General features: G+C 47.0%; 1 protein-coding gene and 1 long non-coding RNA gene across 12 annotated transcripts in view; one reads left to right on the top strand and one right to left on the bottom strand.

The window, feature by feature from the left end:
- The window catches only part of ATG16L1 (autophagy related 16 like 1), a 39,367-nt gene extending 32,760 nt beyond the window's left edge, over nt 1-6,607 (bottom strand). For 2 of the 5 annotated variants that reach the window (XM_077869275.1, XM_077869280.1), the window contains exons 1-2: nt 6,341-6,606; nt 2,339-2,432 (exon numbers count right to left, since the gene is read on the bottom strand). In XM_077869275.1, the coding sequence (XP_077725401.1) occupies nt 2,339-2,432; nt 6,341-6,455 (209 nt within the window). In that variant the 5' untranslated portion in view covers nt 6,456-6,606. Of the gene's footprint in view, nt 1-2,338; nt 2,433-6,340 lie in introns of all 5 variants that reach the window. The other 3 variants (XM_077869276.1, XM_077869279.1, XM_077869277.1) reach the window with 2 other exon arrangements.
- Nucleotides 5,902-18,993, top strand: LOC144296240 (uncharacterized). Of its 7 annotated transcripts, none has more exons than XR_013363409.1 (5): nt 5,902-10,386; nt 11,720-11,874; nt 12,394-12,505; nt 15,461-15,545; nt 15,761-18,993. It is a non-coding gene; the product is annotated as an uncharacterized LOC144296240 (long non-coding RNA). The 7 variants fall into 7 exon arrangements; XR_013363408.1 differs by having other exon boundaries at nt 12,002-12,505; XR_013363407.1 differs by lacking the exons at nt 15,461-15,545; nt 15,761-18,993 and adding an exon at nt 12,804-15,454.
- Nucleotides 18,994-19,311: the final 318 nt, after the last annotated feature.

Raw genomic sequence — 19,311 nt, 5'->3', positions numbered from 1 at the left:
AGATAGATGACAAAAACTCCTGAGCAGCCATGGTCTAAAGCAGTGGTTTGCAGGATCACCTAAGTACAGGTTATGGGTCTTACCCCCCAGTTTCTGAAACAGTAGGTCTGGTGTGGGCCCAAGATTCTACATTTCTAACAACTTGCCAGATGCTGCCACCTAGGAGCCACACATAGAAAATGACTGAAGTCAACTATTTCTGTGCTGAAAGCAAAGGGATTAAAACACTTCTGAAGGGACTCAGATAATTGATCCAGATAAAGCTTTTTAAGCACGGGCTGTAGTGTGTTTTAAGAATAACTGGGATGAGATGGGCAGAACTTAAGGAAACAGAAGGGAGAAGGAAACAACCAGGCCCGTCTTCCGTAAACACTCTTATGGCACCACCAAATACTGCCCTGAGCTGGTCTCCCTCAATGGACTAAGGGACAGATGCAAAAGAGACTGTGAGTAAAGAATGAATGTGCCTGAGTGACTACCAATGAGGAAGGGCAGGACACCGTGGGAAAAAGAAATCATAGATGACTTGTGGAAAATAAGGACACCATTAATAGAAACAAGGCGGTCAGAAGGAGAGGCCTGATTAGAGACTCAAGCTTTTAGGAAAGGAAGGATCTCTAATTAAATTATCATTCCAGTGATATTTAGTCAAAAGAATTGTAAATTTGCTTATAGCACCTTACCAAGCAAATGAGCTTGGCTGACCAACAAAGGACAGAGAAATATAGTCACGAAGAGTCTAACTAGATAGAAACAAAATGTTTCAAGTTTTCAGCTGATTGAACTTAGATGAAAAAGGTAAAATGGCTTTTTCTCTACCTAAAATTCACCAAAACACTGCAACTGATATTTTAAATACTACAGTAGGCCTCCCAGGGCCACAACCAGGAAGGATCTCTTGAGTTTATTATTAGGCAAGAAGAGAACCTGGGCTGAGCCATCTGTTCCTCTTGCCCACTCTGGTCTGCCATGAGAGCATCTCTCCAGATGAGGAAACACGGATGACAGGCACTTATATAGCAGATTTAGCTATGGGGATAAATAAATTCGGCTACCTCAAATTTCTGAGTTTAAAAAAACCCTGAAATTACTACCAACCTGCTTTTACAGTTGCTAAATGTTGTCTGAATATGCAAAAAAGTATGTAGATTCTAGAGCAGTAATGAGTCCTGTTCCCATATGGACCCTCAAATTTAATGTACAAACATGATAAACATCTGGAAAAGACAGTAAGATTATAGAATGATTCCATTTATTTATTTATTTTTTTGAATTTATTTATTTATTTATTTATGATAGTCACACAGAGAGAGAGAGAGAGAGGCAGGGACACAGGCAGAGGGAGAAGCAGGCTCTATGCGCCGGGAGCCCGACGTGGGATTCGATCCTGGGTCTCCAGGATTACGCCCTGTGCCAAAGGCAGGCGCCAAACCGCTGCGCCACCCAGGGATTCCGAATGATTCCATTTAAGCTGCTTTTGATGAAGTCTAGCTTTTGGATTTTTCTGGACCATGACCCTCAAAAAATAGTTTACACGAATAACCCATGTAAACACATCAAACTCCCTACCATGAACATCTATGTCATATTTAGTGAAACAATATTCTTTCTATTAAAATGTGGATTTGGGCAGCCTGGGTGGCTCAATGGTTTAGCGCTGCCTTCAGCCCAGGGCATGATCCTGGAGACCTGGGATCAAGTCCATAGGGCTCCCTGCGTGGAGCCTGCTTCTCCCTCTGCCTGTGTCTGTGCACCTGCACCCCCGCCCCCCCCGCTCTGTGTCTCTCATGAATGAATAAAATCTTTAAAAAAATAAAATAAAATGCAAGTTTTTCCTAATCTTCCTTAAAAAAAAAAAAAAAGAAAGCTTGCTACAACCTGCTAGCTTAATTTCATATTCTATTAAAATATGTTGAAAACCACTAAACTAAAATAAAAAGGCTCAAACAGACCTGGGTTGTATAAAAAGTACTTTATGTTTATGCACCAGTCAATCCTTTATTAACAAGATCTACGTAAATCTTCTTAAGAATGCTCACTGTGTGATTATTTAGAAAAAAATGAACCCAGTAGGCTGAAGGAGGAATTGGCCCAGTTACCCTCCGTGAGTCACTTCTCAGGCTTACAGCACCTACTGATAAGACTGCTGGGTGCATACATACCCTCAAAGAAAGAATTTTGGTGACTTGGCCTCACAAGTTCTTATTTGAGAGGAACTGACAAAAACTGGAGCACAGAAAACAGTACTTGGCTTGCCTCTCAATTAAAGAAGTGACAGGTGATCTGAGACCCGTTTCAACTGAAGAGACACAAGCAACACAGGACAGTTTCAAAATACCTTATCTCATGCCTGTTGGGGATGTCATGCTTTTCAGCTTGGAGCTTATGGGCCAGCACTGAATGAAGATCTGACTTTTCTAGCAACTTGTTATCTATTAAAAAGGAAAAGAAAAAGAAATAGATTATTTAATAGGTTATTTATTATAACCAACATACACCTTATTACTACTTAATATCCTATAAATATTTGGACCAAAAAAATAACCGAAGACAACCAAGTCAGTTTCACTTTCATTAGGTGTCAAAGTACTAGGTGCTGCACAACAGCAATTGTAGCAACCGTACAAAACTCAGAAACATACGCTCCTTCAATGCTTCTTGGCCTAAGCTCGAGTGGCCCAGCCGAAGGAACCTGTGGAAACGCTCCTGCAAGAGTGTCTCCTGCTTACCTATATTTATCTCAGGAGGAAGAAAACAAAACAGAAAACCAAACACAGCGGAAAAACGAAATGTCATGCACCTCAAGGTAATATGGGAGTCTTACCTTTTTACATTTGGAAAATTTCATTTTTAGATCAGGGCACTAGAGGTACAAATAGGAAAGTCCCTGACCTCGAGAAGCTCAAATATAGCAGAGGGTCAGGTATAACAAGGATTAGAAGAGTGAGCTTTACTCATTTGCATGGATGGTTGTACAGGTGAAGATGACAGAATCCAGGCAGGACGGCTTGCAGAGTGATCTGGTTAAGTGGCTAGAAATGAAAGTTGGAGCCAACACATGAAAGCAGAATGAAAAATTCAGGCCTTTTCTTAATGGCAGTGGTGAAAAAATAGATTTTAAAAGCATGCAGTGATATGAAAAGATGTTTACCAGTAAGTAAGAAGTCAAAGATTAATCTGAAGTTCCCTGCCCAAGCAATGGGCTAGAAGATGCTAATGTGTCAGAGAACACAAGAGCAGAGAACCAAAGGAAGAAAATGAATTTTCTTTCTGAAAGTAACAAATGTGACAGAAAAGGTGGCACAGGACTTCAAAGGACGAGAAGCTAGGAGTGACAGTCACACAGGGACTGGCAAGGTGGGAGGGGCACTAAACAGCACAAAAGATTGATCACGGGAAACCTGTAGAACAGATACATTTGATGGGGGTTGTCACAAAGCCTTCAAGTCTGAGATTAGAACTGCTCTAGAACAAAATTTTTTTTTTTTAAATTTTTATTTATTTATGATAGTCACACAGAGAGAGAGAGAGAGAGAGAGAGAGAGAGGCAGAGACATAGGCAGAGGGAGAAGCAAGCTCCAAGCACTGGGAGCCCGATGTGGGATTCGATCCCGGGTCTCCAGGATCACACCCTGGGCCAAAGGCAGGCGCTAAACCACTGCGCCACCCAGGGATCCCTCTAGAACAAAATTTTGATAGGGTTTATGCTAGTGAATATTCCTGTTGAAAGGGCTTATCATTCTTCTTCAAGGGTCTTGAGTTCCACTTCTCCTTTATATACAGAAATGGAACTCGTGGACAGAAACAGAAATACTCTTTAGGTTAATTTAATCAATCAGGATAAGGAAAGTGGTTCCAACCCTGATGTTTATTCACGTCAAAGGACTCTAAAAAGACCTTCAGTACGTCACACCAGACTTGGGTGCCCTGTGACATTGGGTCTTTCAAAGGACAGGAGGTATCCAAGAGAGATCCTGCCTAAAGGTTCCTTTCACTAAAGAGAAGGATCTGGCTGAAGGGACACTGTCACTCATCCTTAGAGTCTCTTTTCATCTCTCTGTTTAGGCTCAGATATGGGTTGCACTTGACTGGCCTGGGAAGGCAAGGAGAGGAGTGCCGGTGTTCTACAGGCTTACTGGAAGTGACCCCCCAGGTGTCAATCGCTGAAAAAAACTTAAAACAGGCAAAGGCTGTCTTGCTCTCCAGCCCGGACTACCTCTCAGGTCAGTCTGGAGTCCTAGCCCCTGGGGCACACACTACTCAGTACAGCTATTTAATGAGATTTTTCCTTCTCCAGGATGATCTTCTGACATTTCTCCTACATCCCCCACCCGCCTGCTGCCCCATCAAAATGACCATTTTCTTTTTTTTTTTTTAAGATTTTTTAAATTTACTCATGAGACAGAGAGAGAGAGAGAGAGAGAAAGGGAGAGACAGAGACAGAGAGGCAGAGAGGCAGAGACACAGGCAGAGGGAGAAGCAGGCTCCATGCAGGGAGCCCGATTCAGGACTCGATCCCGGGTCTCCAGGAGACCGAAGGCAGCGCCAAACCGCTGAGCTACCCGAGCTGCCCAAAATGACCATTTTCAATGCAGAAAAACCATTCAATCTCCATGAATGCAATTAGAGCAACTTCTGTTTATTATACAGACGGCTTTCAAAGCACTTATGCACAGTTTTTATGTAGCAGGTAGGACAAGCTTCACCTCCATTTTATAGATGCGGTGAACCAGACTCAGAAAGCTAAGTGACAAGACCAGTAAGGTGTGGAGTCAGACTTCCAGCCCAATGGGACTTTGTGTTGTAGCTTTTAAGATGAAGCATTCAGTAAACATCTAACCATTTACGTAACCCATATGGGAATCATGTTTGAGTGGAAGGAATCTTCTGTGCTGCTGGATGCTAGGATCTCTGCGAGTACAAGGAATTAGCACGAGAGAGCGGCTCATCATCCCCCTTTTCTTCCCATCTTTGTTAAGAGGGTGGGTTCAGTGAAAGCAAGGAAGGGTCATTTCTTGGGAACCCCAGTGAGAACAAAACGCAGAAGTTCTAGGAGTCATCGAGTCGATGTTCAAATCCAGGCTCCCATCCCAATCTGCTGTGCCTCCCCAAAAGGAGCTTCTTAATCTCTCTTCAGTGTTAGTTTCCTCATGTGTAAAAAAAGGGCAGCAACAGGACCTGCTTCCCAGAATTTTTGGGAAGATGAAGTGAAATAACACACGCCACGTATTTACCCAAGCACTCAAACTAGTTTGCACATTAGAAATACTTGGGGAGGGGCAGCTCCGGTGGCCCAGCGTGTGATCCTGGAGACCTGGGATGGGTCCTGTGTCAGGCTGCCTGCATGGAGCCTGTTTCTCCCTCTGCCTGTGTCTCTGCCTCTCTCTCTCTGCGTGTGTCATAAATAAATCTTAAAAAAACAAAACAAAACAAAACAAAAAAAAACTCGGGGAGGGGCACCTGGGTGGCTCAGGTGGCTCCGTGGCTGAGCGTCTCCCTTGGGCTCAGGGCGTGATCCTGGGGTCCCGGAATCAAATCCCACATCGGGCTCTCTGTAGGGAGCCTGCTTCTCTCTCTACCTGTGTCTCTGCCTCTCTCTGTGTGTGCCTCTCATGAATAAACAAATAAAATCTTTAAAAAAAATGTTTTTTTTTTTTTTTAAGATCCAAGTGATGCTAATGTGCACATCAGCTTGGGAACCACCGATTCAGCACAAACAGAATTCAGTAACGGGCGACTCCTCTCCCTTTGAACCTCATGGCCAACAGAGCTCCAGGCTTACTCCAACGGGGTAGATGGGACCCGAGTGTCCCCCCCCCCCGTCCCTCCCCAAGTGTGTCATTCATTAGTTAGTTACGACGAGTCGGGGAGGGGACCCGGAAATGCTCATTAGGGCTAGTCTGGACGTTGTCCCGGCCAAAACGGGCAGCTCAAAACGGGCAGCTGCCCAAGAGCACCGAGGCGGCGCCTCGAGGAGAGGTTGGAGGAATCCGAGGCCGCACGTCTCCTCACGCTCAGGGGGACAGACAACGTTAGTGACGCGAATTAACGCCTCAGGACGGTGATCGCCTCAGGACCGCGACCGCCTCAGGAACGCGAGCCTCCCCCCCCGCCCCAAAACGGGACGTTTCTGGAGCCTGTTCAAGTACAACATTAGCACCGCCGCCGGGGTTCACCAGCACGAACGACGCCTGCTCACGAAGAACACACGGTTCTTGGAAAAAAAGACGAGGGGCGTCGGCCTCGCGGGCGCCGCGGGGGCTCGGCCTCTGCTTCCCGCCGGCGCCTCGCGGGCCCCGCCCTCTCGCTCCCCGTCCCCCCGCCCCCCCGCGCCGCTCACACTGCAGGATGATCTCTTCGAACGCCTGCCTCTGCAGCCGGTCCCGCCGCCTCAGCTCCTCCGAAATGTGGCGCTTCCAGCGGGGGAAGTCGGCGGCGCGGAGGCCCGACGACATCTCGCGCGCTGCCCCGGCGCCTGAGCGCCGCTAATCCGAGCGGGGGCCGGCAGCCGCGGGCCGCAGCATGAGCGACCAGCGCACGCCGGAAGGGCCGGCGGCCCACACCTCGCTGCCACACACCGCCCCGCCAAGAGCCGTCCGGGACCGTCTTCCGGCTCTTGCCGGAAAGGGCTGGGGTCAGGGCCGGAAAGCCCGCCTCCTCACCCGACGTCTGACGCCGCGCGCGCGCACGTGACCAGGGGCGACGCCGGGCGCTGGCTAATGACGCGCTCCCGAGGCCGGAAGCGCGGGGTGCGGAGAGGCGGCCGCTGGGAGGCGTGCGGGCTGCGCTGGAGTCTCCGCCGCCGCCGCCTGTCGGTTTACGCTTCGTTCCCTTCGCTGCCTTCCCCCGATTTATATTTTTCTTGGTCGGACTTCCTTTCCTTCATCGCTTCCGTTGACCAGCAGGAGGGGGAGCCGCTCCCCACACCGGAGATGAGCAGCCTCGCTGAGCCTCAGTTTCCTAGCCCGTGAAGTGGGGGCCCTGATGGTACCGACCTCAGGGTTGGCGTCAGGATTAAAAGGAATAACCTGTGGAAGGCAGCGAGCACGACGCCTGGGTCACCGCAAGCCTGACTTCACCTGCCCCCCCCCCCCCCCCACGGTATCTTCCTGCCCGCAAAAGTCGGGCTGCTTTAGACTTTTGCAAAGTGCCCCCATTGCCCTCGGGAACAGGTGTTTTACAACGAAGAAATGGAATGCAAAGAACCGTTAAAAGAAAAATACCAAAAAAAAAAAAAAAAGAAAAGAAAAGAAAGAAAAAAAGAAAGAAAGAAAAGAAAAGAAAAATACCATTAGGTCGACTCTATTACTGGTTAGAAGCCTGGGAATGATCCATATGACCTAACGGTAAACGGGTTCTTCGAAGGTAATCGAAGGGTGGGGACGGTTTGCCAGGAAATCTTGCAGATGGTCCGTGGACGACAGGCTCTTGAGAAGATAGCAGCTGTCAACTCAGTAGAACGGGAATGGTGTGTGATCAAATCATCCGAACTCCGTTTACCTTTAACAAGTTGGTGAATCTGCGTGAAAATGGAACACCCCCGAAGTAGGAGGCCAGAGGATGATGAAAGGAGTATCAGAGCCTGGCTTCTCATCCACTGTGGCTCAAGTCCAGGGTCTCCTTTAGGGACAGATTTAAAAAAAAAAAAAAAAGCCTTTCCTCTTCTGTGGAGCCTGAGACACTTCGTTGGCAGTCAGTACTGAGTGATCTGAATTTGTAGGAAGGACAAGGAAAAGTCAAATACAAGAGACTCGGAGCACCTGGGTGGCCTGCCTGCAGCTCAGGTCATGATCTTGGGGTCCTGGGATGGAGCCCGGCTTCAGGCTCCCTGCTCAACAGGGAGTCTGCTTCTCCCTCTGCCCGTGCCTCTCCTTCTGTGCTCTCTCAAATAAAATCTAAAAAAAAAAAAAAAAAAGAAAAAAATATCGCAGGAACTTATTCATATACTGAAGAAAATGAGAGAGCAATGTTCTGAAAGTCACCGAAAATGCCTCCAAATATAACAGTGGCATCAACCTCAAAAGACCATATAGCACCAGATCTTGACGGTTGAATGTGCTGATTTTCCAGACAAGATTATGATTAAAACATGCTAACAGGTCTGCAGAACCAGTGATTCCACTTGGAGAAACTTGTGTTAAATATTTGGACTAATGTCCATATCCAGAAGCATCTGTCATAGTATTGTTCGTAATAGAAAATTGGAAACAGCCTGTATTTTAAACAATAAGAGGTTAAATATTGTGTATTTATTGCTCAAAAAATGTTTCTTTTTTTAAAAGATTTTATTTATTTATTCATGAAAGACAGAGGGAGAAGCAGGCTCCACGCAGGGAGCCCAACTTGGGACTCGATCCTGGGTCTCCAGGATCACACCCTGGGCTGAAGGCGGCGCTAAGCCACTGAGCCACCTGGGCTGTCCTCAAAAAATGTTTCTAATAAAAACAGGGTATGGTGTAAATCTAATTTATGTGAAATGAATGCATCCTTGGCTCCTTATGGGCAAACCTTGTCAAATGAATAGAGAAGATAATCTCTAAACTAAGGATACTAAGCTCTGCTTGGGGTGCCCTCTCCCTAACCCACCAGCTTTATCTAGTACACTGCAGCCACGGTGGGCCCTTTTACTCCTTTCCACACACCCTACTCTCTCCCACAGCAGGGCCTCTGGATTTATTGTGCTTCTGTCGTATGCACCTTATGACTTCAAGTTAATTCCTATGCATTAATTCTCAGCTCAGTAATCACTGCCTCATAGCCTTCGATAAAAGACCTTCACAACTAGGTCAGGTCTCTACATGTGTACCTCCTATGGAGCAACAATCACAGCTGCAGCTTCATGTAGTTATATCATTACTTGATGACGGTGTGTCTCCCCCCAGCAGATGGTAAACTCTGCAAGAGTTACAAGATGGTAAACCCAGCAGGAGCTGTGTATCCTTTTTGCTCAACATAGCCATAGCCAGCAAGAGCATGAAGCTTGTTATATATTAGGCTCTCAGTAAATGCTATTTATTTTTTTAATATTTATTTATTTATTTATTTATTTATTTATTTATTTATTTATGAGACAGAATGAGTGAAAGGGAGAGGAAGAGAGAATCTGAAGCAGGTGCACTGAGCACAGAGGCTGATGCAGGGCTTGATCCCATGACCCCGAGATCATGACCTGAGCTGAAACGAGTTGGACGCTCAACCGACTGAGCCACCCAAGTGCCCCAGTAAATGCTGTTTAATCAATGAATGCAATATATGAAAACACCAATAGTTTTAAACTCTTGGTGGTGGTATCGCTGGTGTGTTTTTGTTTTCGTTTTTGTGTGTAATTGACACATTTTTATTTTACTGTGGTTTTTTCTATATCTTATATGTTTTCTAATGATTACCCATTGCACCTGTTTTACATATGCAAGAAAAAGTTATAAAAATGAATGTGTATTTATAAAACCATTTATTCATCAGGGTGCTGAGCTCTGTGGGAGATAACTAGTAAGCATGAACGCTTCTACAGTGTTAGAAGCCATGAACTCTTCTGACTACTTCACGCACTATAATTCTTTTAATCCTCCTAACACCCCTACTTGGTAAGGTTATTGTGAGATACTGTTACCATCTTCATCCTTATTTCCAGATGAGGAATCTGAAGCATGGAAAGGCCAAATAACTTCACTGAGGACACCTGGCTAGTCTGTGGCAAGACCTGGGTTCAAACATAGGCTCCTGACTCGAGCATCTGTACCCCATTGTCAGGTGTCTTACAGCTGATATCGCAGTTTGACTTGACTAGAATATGTAAAAAAGAATAAAGTGATGTATAGTTAATCCCTAAATTAGACAAAAAGGAAGGCAATCTGGTGAAGAGCAATGTTTGATGTGGAGGCCCCAGGTGTATTCCCAGGACTTGAGAATGCCTGGATGGGGATGAGGTTGTCTGAATATTCTGAAGACAGATAATGAGTCTGAGGAGAAAAGCTTTTGGTTTTGCTCCATTTAGTAAGGAGTGTTGAAAGGATTCAGCATGCTTTGCTGGAAAGCAACATCTATGAAATGGTTTTTGACTGCCTGTTATGGAAGTAAGATGAAGCAAAATAGCCCAAGATTCTTGTAGTAGTGTGTTAAGCAGCACAAATTTGCTCACAGAAGAGAGGAAGAAGCATCACTCACCAAAGAACCTTCTTTGTGCGAAGTCTAGTATCACTGAAGCTAAATATAATGAGATTTAACGTAACAGCATCTCCACTGTCAAAAACTTCCCAGAGACTTTCACCCTAACCATCAATGCCTACACACCTCATCTGCGAGATCCAATTCAATGGCTCCAATTCAATGGATTGCAAGTCCAACTTTCAGACAACTGTCCTGTTTGCTTTGGTCCTTCCCCTTCAGGTCTTTCTGATTTCCTTTATCTTTCAATCAGCAAGTGCAAACAGTTGGGTCCTAGTGTGGGCGTGGTACAGGGGTGGAAGACAGAGGGCCCAGGCTTGGATCCCGATCACAGAGCTCACTTTTCAGGAAGGGAGATCTGAATGTGCATTATTTAAGGTTGTAAGGGATATAAAGTAACAATGAGGGCTGCCTGGGTGACTCAGTTGATTAAGCGTCCACCTTTGGCTCAGGTCATGATCTCGGGGTCCTGAGATCCAGTTCCACATCAGGCTCCCTGCTAAGCAGGGAGCCTGCTTCTCCCTCTCCCTCTGCCCCTTCCCCCACCCCCACTTGTGCTCTCTCTCAAATAAATAAATAAAATATTTTTTTAAAAAGAGTAAAAATGGGCTGGCCAAGAGGCAGTGCCAGGGTTTGACTCTTCCCTGTTCTTTTTTTCTCTTGCTTTTATTCTTTTTTCAAAGATACTTTCTTGTTTGTTTTAAACTGCTGGTGATCTTTAATTCTTTATTTTCACTCCTTTTCAACTCTTTCCAAAATTAGATCACTAGAAGTGAAAGTAAGCGGAGTTAACCATGTTACTGTGTTAACTGTCTACTGTATAAACATAGAAGCTGCTAGAGTAAACCAAAGGATGGTCAAGAAGCCAACCAACATAGGTTTTCAGACATCCTAATGATCCCTCCAAATATTGCTTTTTTTATGGCAGTAACCATGGCCCCTTATAGGCATGTGGGGGTGTTGCTTAACACTTTTATCCCTTGGCTTTTCTTCATTCTCTTTAGTGTCATTGTGTTTGTATATATATAGATTCTACAGGAAAATTTCATTATAAAGAATCCCTAGACTCTGCACCCAGATTAAACCACACACAGTTCCCAGTCCTCTCTTTATATGTTGACACTTAGATTTCATATCTTTTTTTTTTTTTTTTTTTTTTTTTTTTAGATTTTATATCTTAACAGTGGCAGTGTCTGAGCTGGGTATTTTCCTTACGCCCCAACACAAGCTTTATAGCAAAGCTGGATTTTCTTAGAGGAAGTCTGTGTTATCCCTCCTCTATATTGGCAGCCAAGTCCTGGAACGGTGGCTGGAGGGTTTGACATGGCACATCTCACAAGTTGGGAATGTGGCCCCTGCCTAGAGAGGACGTTTCTGGGAAGTCAGCTACCTTGGTTTACCTCTTTGATCTTTAAGGAGATGATTAAATTTCTCCCAGACACTCCCGCCGTCTCCTACTGTGATTAACAGCCATATTTTATTGAGTGATTTTTACATGCCAGGCACTGTGCTCTACATGATTGAACTTCTTTCTTTCTCACCTTACATATTGCAGGTGCTGTTAATATTTCCTTTTACAAGTGCAAAACTGACACACAGAGGTCAAGTCACTTGTGCCATGTCATCAAGTTAGTAAGAGGCAGAGCTCGGATTCATTCGAGGCAAACGGACACCCTGATGCCAGCCAGGAGGAACACACACCTCCCCCAGGTAACCATGCTGCTGGGCTATGTGTCAGCACATTAGGGTTGTGGCTGTTTTTTGGGTTTTTGTTTTGTTTTGTTTTTTTTCTAGCATGAGATAGAGTATCAGAATGCTTTTTTTTTTTTTATTTAAGATTTATGTATGTATTTTTGCGGGGAGGAGGAGCAGAGGAAGAGGGAAAATCTCAAGCGAACTCTCCACTGAGCGTGAAGTCCAACGTGGGGCTTGATCCCAAGACTCTGAGCTCAGGACCTGAGCTGAAACCAAGAGTCGGCCACTCCACCCACTGAGCCACCCAGGCGCCCTCAGAATGCTTTTGATTACAAGCTAAGAAGTGCCATTTGAGCTTCCTTGAGGGAGAGGGAAGGGAGCTGTGGATCTAGGGCGTTGCAGGGACCTGGTAGCGGGGAGGCAGCTGGACACCAGGAATCAGTGGACCCAGGATGCAGATCCTATCAGAATGCTCAGCCCTTTGCACCTGCTTCCCTCTGTAAGTTGCCACTTCCTTTTCCTCTTGTCTGGCAGGTGGGCTCCTTTTGTTTTGCAGTCCTCCCACCCGGGTGGTGAAGACGTGGCACCTCCAACAGCCTGTCAGGACAAGCAAGCCACGGACTTTGCTGATATCTCCCAGCCCCAGGTCTAAACTCCTGCTAGTGGGTGTGGTGGGCCAGCAGATGCCCATGTCTACCGATCAGTGGGGCAGAGGGGCAGCACCAGCCTTCTAGGACGGCTCCCCTGGGTGGAAGGGAAGGAGACTTCTCAGAAGAAGGGAGATAGAAGACACAGCTTCTGTGTAGACAGCCCAGCCCCCTATTCTTGTGTGAACAGATTCTGTCCTCCTGACTACATTCACAGCATTTCCCCGTCCCTCGTGCCACAGATGAGTCCCAGGAGAGGTCATAGAAACCCTTGCATTTAATCACTCTTCTCCACAGGAATTTTTAAACTGGATCTGGGAGACAGGGGAAGTCTGAGGATATGCATCAGCTTACACTGGCTACCATGCCCCCCCACCCAATGTCTCATGAAAAGTTTAGTCTGGAAAGAAAATGGGGCAATAACACAAGGAGAAGAGGAGACAAGAAGCCAAGAATCTTGATGGCATTGGAGCCCCTGGTTCCAGCCACTCCTGAAACTAGCCCGGCCCAATTCTATCCCAGTCCGGTTAATTGAACCCATATATTTTTGCATTTCACTAAAACTGGCTTACATTGTATAGAGTTTCTTAGATTTTTTTACTTTTCAGGAGGAAGGAGCATGCTAGCAGGGAGCCCGAGGGAGAGGGAGAGGGAGAGAGAATCCTAAGCAGGCTCCATGCCTAGCACAGAGCCCAATTCAGGGCTCAATCTCACAACCCTCAGATCATGGCCTGAGCCCAAATCAAGAGTTGGACACTTAACCAATTGAGCCCCTCAGGCACCCCAAAAGTTGGGTTTTTATTTTTGCTTGCCATCCAAAAATCCTGATTAATACATCAGACAAGGGACGCCTGGGTGGCTCAGCAGCTGAGCGTCTGCCTTCAGCTCAGAGCGTGATCCCAGGATCTGGGATCAAGTCCCACATCGGGCTCCTTGTGGGAAGCCTGCTTCTACCTCTACCTGTTTCTCTGCCTCTCTCTCTCTCATGAATAAATAAATAAAATTTAAAAAATACATCAGACAAACCCAAGAAAGGACTACAGCTGGGCAGGCAAAATGGTAGGGCTCCCACAGGTGGACAGTGAGTCAGGCTTTCCCCTGTACAATCCTGACAAACACACCACTCTTCTCACCATGCACTTTTGGTGTTAATCAGCACCCCACTTCCAGACTTTGGGGGGAAAAGTGTCTGGATCTGAAATCTCCTGAACTTCCAAGTGAGTTCATCTCTGTTCTAAATAATAGTATTTGTCAGTGAAAGGAAATTTTCATAACCCAAAAGTTACAATTAGAAATATTAGGATAGACCCGGAATATGGGAAAATACTGTTGCCATATGTTAGAACTATTTTCTCTTCCCCCTCAACGGAAAGTGAAGGGACACCATTTCAACCGGCGCTGTTGGAGTGACTCACGGGGTATTAATAGCTGTGCAGGCCTAGCAATGCTGCTGCAGGGAGAGCAGACAGCAGGGGAGTAGGATTCGGACTAAGTAAATAAGTAAATATTGCTTGTCATGAGATATGGATCTTTGCTGAGATATCAAGTGAACCTTTTGTCTTTAAAAAGACCTAAAAAAAAAAAAAAAAAAAGACCTAAAGTGGACAGTCCGGGCGGCTCAGTGGTTTAGCGCCGCCTTCTGCCCAGGGCCTGACCCTGGGGACCCAGGATTGAGTCCCCGCCGGGCTCCCTGCATGGAGCCTACTTCTCCCTCTGCCTGTGTCTCTCCCTCTCTCTCTCTCTCTCTCTCTCTCTCTGTGTCTCTCATGAATAAATAAATAAAATCTTTAAAAAAAAAGACCTAATGTTGGGGGGGTGGGGGCCCTGGGTGGCTCAGTTGGTGAAGTGTCTGCCTTCAGCTCAGGTCATGATCTTGGGGTCCTGGTTTTCAAGCCCCTCCGTCAGGCTGTCTGCTCAGCGGGAAGCCTGCCTCTCCTTCTCCCGCTCCTGCTCTCGCTTCCCCTGCCTGTGCTCTGTGTCAAATAAATAAATAAAACCCTTAAAAAAATAAAAAGACCTAAAATTGAAATAGCAGTCTGTTCTGCAAATCCCAGTGCCCAAGCACTGCCTCCGGGAGGCAGATCCCCAAATAAGGAGGACCAGCCAGGGACGCAGTGCCCCACAGAGATGGGGCATAGGGCTGACCCCTTTGTGGTGTGTGACTCACAGGCATTCCAACATTTCATCCCTGCAGCTCTTCTTTCGATAAGGAAAATGTTCTATCCCATCGAATGCCCTGGGCCTTGGTCTCTTAAGCTTTCCCACAGTTAAACTGCAGAGCTCCCTAATCCTGTCAAAGACTGCATGCGGACAAAAGGCTTCTCCAACTCCCTGGGTAACCCCAGGACTTCCCTTGCTTCCCGGGGAGTGTGGGGCTGTCCAGTCCAGGGCAGAACGATGGAGCCAGAATGATGCAGGATCTTCGAAAACCTTTCATCGCCCTCCGCTGCAGCTACCAGTGATCCAGTCCAGCCCTTGCAGAATCTCAATGAACTAGAGATTTGGAAAGGGCTCCTCTGGTCTTTCCAACCTGCCTCTGAAGTCTCCCAAGGGTCTAGACATTAGTGGTGCACCACTTGATCACACCCTCGTGTGCAAAGTGGCCCACGCCCTCTGGTCCCCAATCTCTCTGTGTGTCACTTTCTCCCTCTGCCTCTGTCTCTCTCCCTCCCTCCTTCCAGTTTCTTTAATTCTCTTTACCTCTCTTCTCCCAATGCCCTGTCTCCTTGGGGGTCCAACTTGATCTCCACCCCCGTGAAGGTTGTTTTTCAACCATTTCCAGCTCCATTTCCTCTCTTAGGAGTGTGTGTGTGGGTTGGAGGCAAGAATCAGGGGACCTCCCGCTGTGCTCGGGACAAGGGCATGGGGAGAAGTATCTCACAGACAGGTCTTTGATTCTTGCGAGGGTCTCTCCTGTGACCTGTTAAACGGTAAGAGTATCTTTGTCCTTGCAGGTCTGTTATAGGAGCCCTACTCCCCCTCTACACCTGCTACTTTACCCTCAAGTTACCGGCTTATACATGCAAGAAAGAGAGTAAGGTACGGTCTGCAGATTTGTAAGCAAGCCTGAGCGTCAAGGATGAATTTACACTGGGAATTAGAATGATAGGCAGTCGTAAGTCAGCATCGTGGTGGCAACCATACTAGGAGGATGTCAGCCACAAGCCACAGAAACCTTAACCTGCAATTTAAACCAGGGATCGGCAAAATATGGCCCATGCACCAAATCTAGTTTGCCTTCTGTTTTCTTACAGCCTTCAGACTAAGGAGTTTTGGCATTTTTAAATGAAAAAAGGGCCTGTGTGTTGACCTTTGAACGTGTGCCTCCAGCCTCTGTGCTCTGGATCCACCACCACACCTAAGCTGTGTCCAAGCTCCCTCGGATGCCCCAGCCAGTGACCGAGCCCCACGGAGACACTCCTGAGACAGGGGGAGACTCCTCTTCTGCCTCCAGGGTGCTGTCAGGGACTGAATGTGTCCTCCTGAAATCCCTGTGTTAAAGCCCTAAACCCCAGTGTGATGGTGTTTGGAGGCGGGGCCTTTGGAAGTTCACGAGGGTGGAGCTCTCCTGAGTGGGATTAGTGCCCTTTAAGAAGGGACACCTGAGGGCAGCCCCCGTGGCTCAGCAGTTTAACGCTGCCTTCAGCCTGGAGCATGATCCTGGAGGCCCCAGATCAAGTCCCACGTCGGGCTCCCTTCATGGAGCCTGCTTCTCCCTCTGCCTGTGTCTCTGCCTCTCTCTCTCTCTCTCTCTCTCTTATGAATAAAATAAAATGTTTAAAAAAAAAAAAAGAAGAAGGGACACCTGAGAGGGACACCTGGCTGGCTCAGCCAGAAGAGCATGAGACTCTTGATCTGAGGGTTGTAGTGTGAGCCCTATGTGGGGTATAGAGATTACTTCAATAAAACTTAAAAGAGGCACCTGAGTGGCTCAGTCGGTTAAGCGTCTGCCTTCGGCTCAGGTCATGATCCCAGGGTCCTTGGATTGAGCCCCACATCGGGCTCCCCACTCAGCTGGGAGTCGCTTCTTCCTCTACCATATCCCCTCACTTGTGCACTTTTGCTCCCTCTCTCTCCCCTCTCAAATAAATATTTAAAAGTAAATAAAACTAAAAAAAATATATTAAAGAGAAGGGACACCTGAAAGGTGATCTCTCTCTCTCCCCATGGCTGTCAGCAACCCAGGAAGAAGGGTCTTGCCAGACCTAGAATCTCTGGAACCTTGATCTTGGACTTCCCAGACTCCAAAACTATGAGAAATAAATGTCTGCTGTTTAAGCCCTCCTCACCACCCCCAATCTATGGTATCCTGTTATTAGAGCCTGAGCTGGTGAAGATAGACTCTCTGTCGGCCCTGAGAGGACTAGCCTCAGCCAGCGTCCCCCCACCCTCCCCTACAGGCATCTCCGTCAACAAGGTTCTCATGTCTAGTCCTCCTTGTCATGGGATGCTCAGGGGACCAGAGGAGGTGGTGATAAAACCCAGGGGCCAGGAGAAGGCTGGGGAGGGAGGAAGGAGCTGCCAACTGCTGGAGACCTTTGAGGGGTCCTGCCCTTCCCCGAGTCCACTTCCCTTTCCCTCTGACCCATCATGGGCCTGGTGGCTGAGCTCCTACCACACCACTGGACCCTTCTACCAATTCTCTCTTTGAACCAGCAATGGACACTTGACCCACGCGGGCCCACGTTCCTCTTCCGGGGGCTTGAGTGTGGGGAGCTGGACCTCAGCGTCTCAGGTGCAGCCGTGCCAAGACAAGGCAAAGCCAGAGAGGCCAGGCATGGGCAGAAGAGCCGATTGTGGACAGGAGCGAGGAAGAGGTGGGCAGAGGAAGCGTCCAGAGAGAGCAGGGCCGGGGCAGAGCTGCCCACCACCCACGCCCTGTTCGCAGCTCCGGGGCCTGCTCTTCACCAGCTGGTTTCCCTTCTTGTAAGCAGAGAGCCTTGACTAAAATGGAAATTTAGAACTTTCGAGCAGGAAAACCCCTTAGACGTAATTCCATCAAAGAGATTGAAAGCAGAAAATGCCTGCCCTGACCTGCTTGCCTTTGCCAGGATGTGAGGAAATGAGCCCCTGGGATGCTCCTCCTGGTCCTAAATGGAGGGGGCGGGGGGCTCCTGGCAGAGCGAAAGGGGCTCTCTGTGCCCTTCCTCGGGCCCTGACTCATGACCCTGGAGGTGACGGCCCCTCACCGACAGCGTGGCGGTGGGTGGCTGCCTGCCTTCCCTGCCACACCCCAGGTGACCTCTGGGCAAGGCCTAGAAGGCAGGTCTCCTACAGGGGTGGGGGGAGTCTGTGGAACCTTCTCTGCCCCTCCCCCTGCAACCCTGCATTCCCATTTGTGGTGATTTCACAGCATCCCTGAGATCCATGAGTACAGATTGGCTTTACCTTCCAGTGACTGAACAGCACATTTCTGTTCATTTTTCCAAAGTAAATGAAGTCTGGGTGGATATTTTTATGGGGTGGTAAGGGAAGGTCTCTGCTACAGAAGCACCACCTCCAAAACCTGAGAACTGCTGATAACCCTACAAGCAGTGTTCCTGCTAAAACTCAAAACACGAAATCTTCAAATCCCAATTCGAGTGACCGCTTGTTTCACGGGCCAAAGCTTTTTTTCTTTCTTTCTTTTAATTAGTGATTGTTTCCTCTGAAAAATAAAATAATCATTGTTGATGAGTCTATGGTAGAAAAAAACCTTTAATTTTGGTTGATTTTTAGTGAGTGAAGTTCAAAGACAAAGAGTATCAAGAGAATTCAGAGGATTGTTTATTTTTTGGGGGGAGAATTTTGAATTTTTGAACTTAGAGAATAAAATGGTGATTAACATGACTCCAGGTTAAGAAGAGCCATGTTGGGGGAGGGAAAGTTTCCAGAACATGATTCAACTGTCAAAAGTACACAAAATCAGCGATTCCAATTATAAGACTAAATGCCAGCATTCTATTTGTTGGGCCACAGGGAAAATGTGACAAGACTTGTCCTTGCACATGTACACACATACACACACACTCACACTCATTCAAACTGACACGCACACCATGTTTTCTGAAGCCTGTTTCTGCCATGGTTGGTGACTGCATTCCAGGAGGAATGGCTTATTTATTTTGATGCTGGATTCAGATCCATTATCTGACTCAGGGGCAAAGTCAAGTTTTATGAAAAAAATGCAAACAAATGGCGTTTCAGCCTGAGTCAATAGAATGTTTTTGACAGAGCAAATGACCTTTTGTTACAGAATTATCTGAGGATTTCTAAAATGCCTTAGAGACCCAAAAACACATTTGTTACCAGAAGTACAATTTCTTGATAGAATTGTTTTCAAAAAAAAAAAAAAGAAGAAGAAGAAGAAGGGCAGCCCGGGGGACTCAGCGGTTTAGCGCCGCCTGCAGCCCAGGGCCTGATCCTGGAGACCTGGGGATCAAGTCCCACGTGGGGCTCCCTGCATGGAGCCTGCTTCTCCCTCTGCCTGTGTCTCTGCCTCTCTCTCTCTGTGTGTTTCTCATGAATAAATAAATAAAATCTTAAAAAAAGAAAAGAAAAGAAAATCGTCATTGTTATAGAAAGTTAAGCCAGAGAAAATGTTTAAGGGAATTGCCAGCTCACCCAAGGAATCTACTTCTCTCCCTCTCTCTTCCTGCCATTTTAGTTCCGGCTGGTTTCAAAAGACCTCCCCTCCCTGAATTTCAGATTACTTTGGTGAGACAGGGTTCCAGTAGAATTCTAACTCTAGCAGATTAGAGGTTATGAAGATAGCTAAATCTGAAAACAGCTGGCCACGCACTTTCCATCAGCTGCCACCACTGTA

This window comes from Canis aureus, chromosome 24, assembly GCF_053574225.1.
Source record: "Canis aureus isolate CA01 chromosome 24, VMU_Caureus_v.1.0, whole genome shotgun sequence".
Lineage (NCBI taxonomy): Eukaryota > Metazoa > Chordata > Mammalia > Carnivora > Canidae > Canis > Canis aureus.
This window is presented reverse-complemented; position numbering and strand designations above follow the sequence as displayed.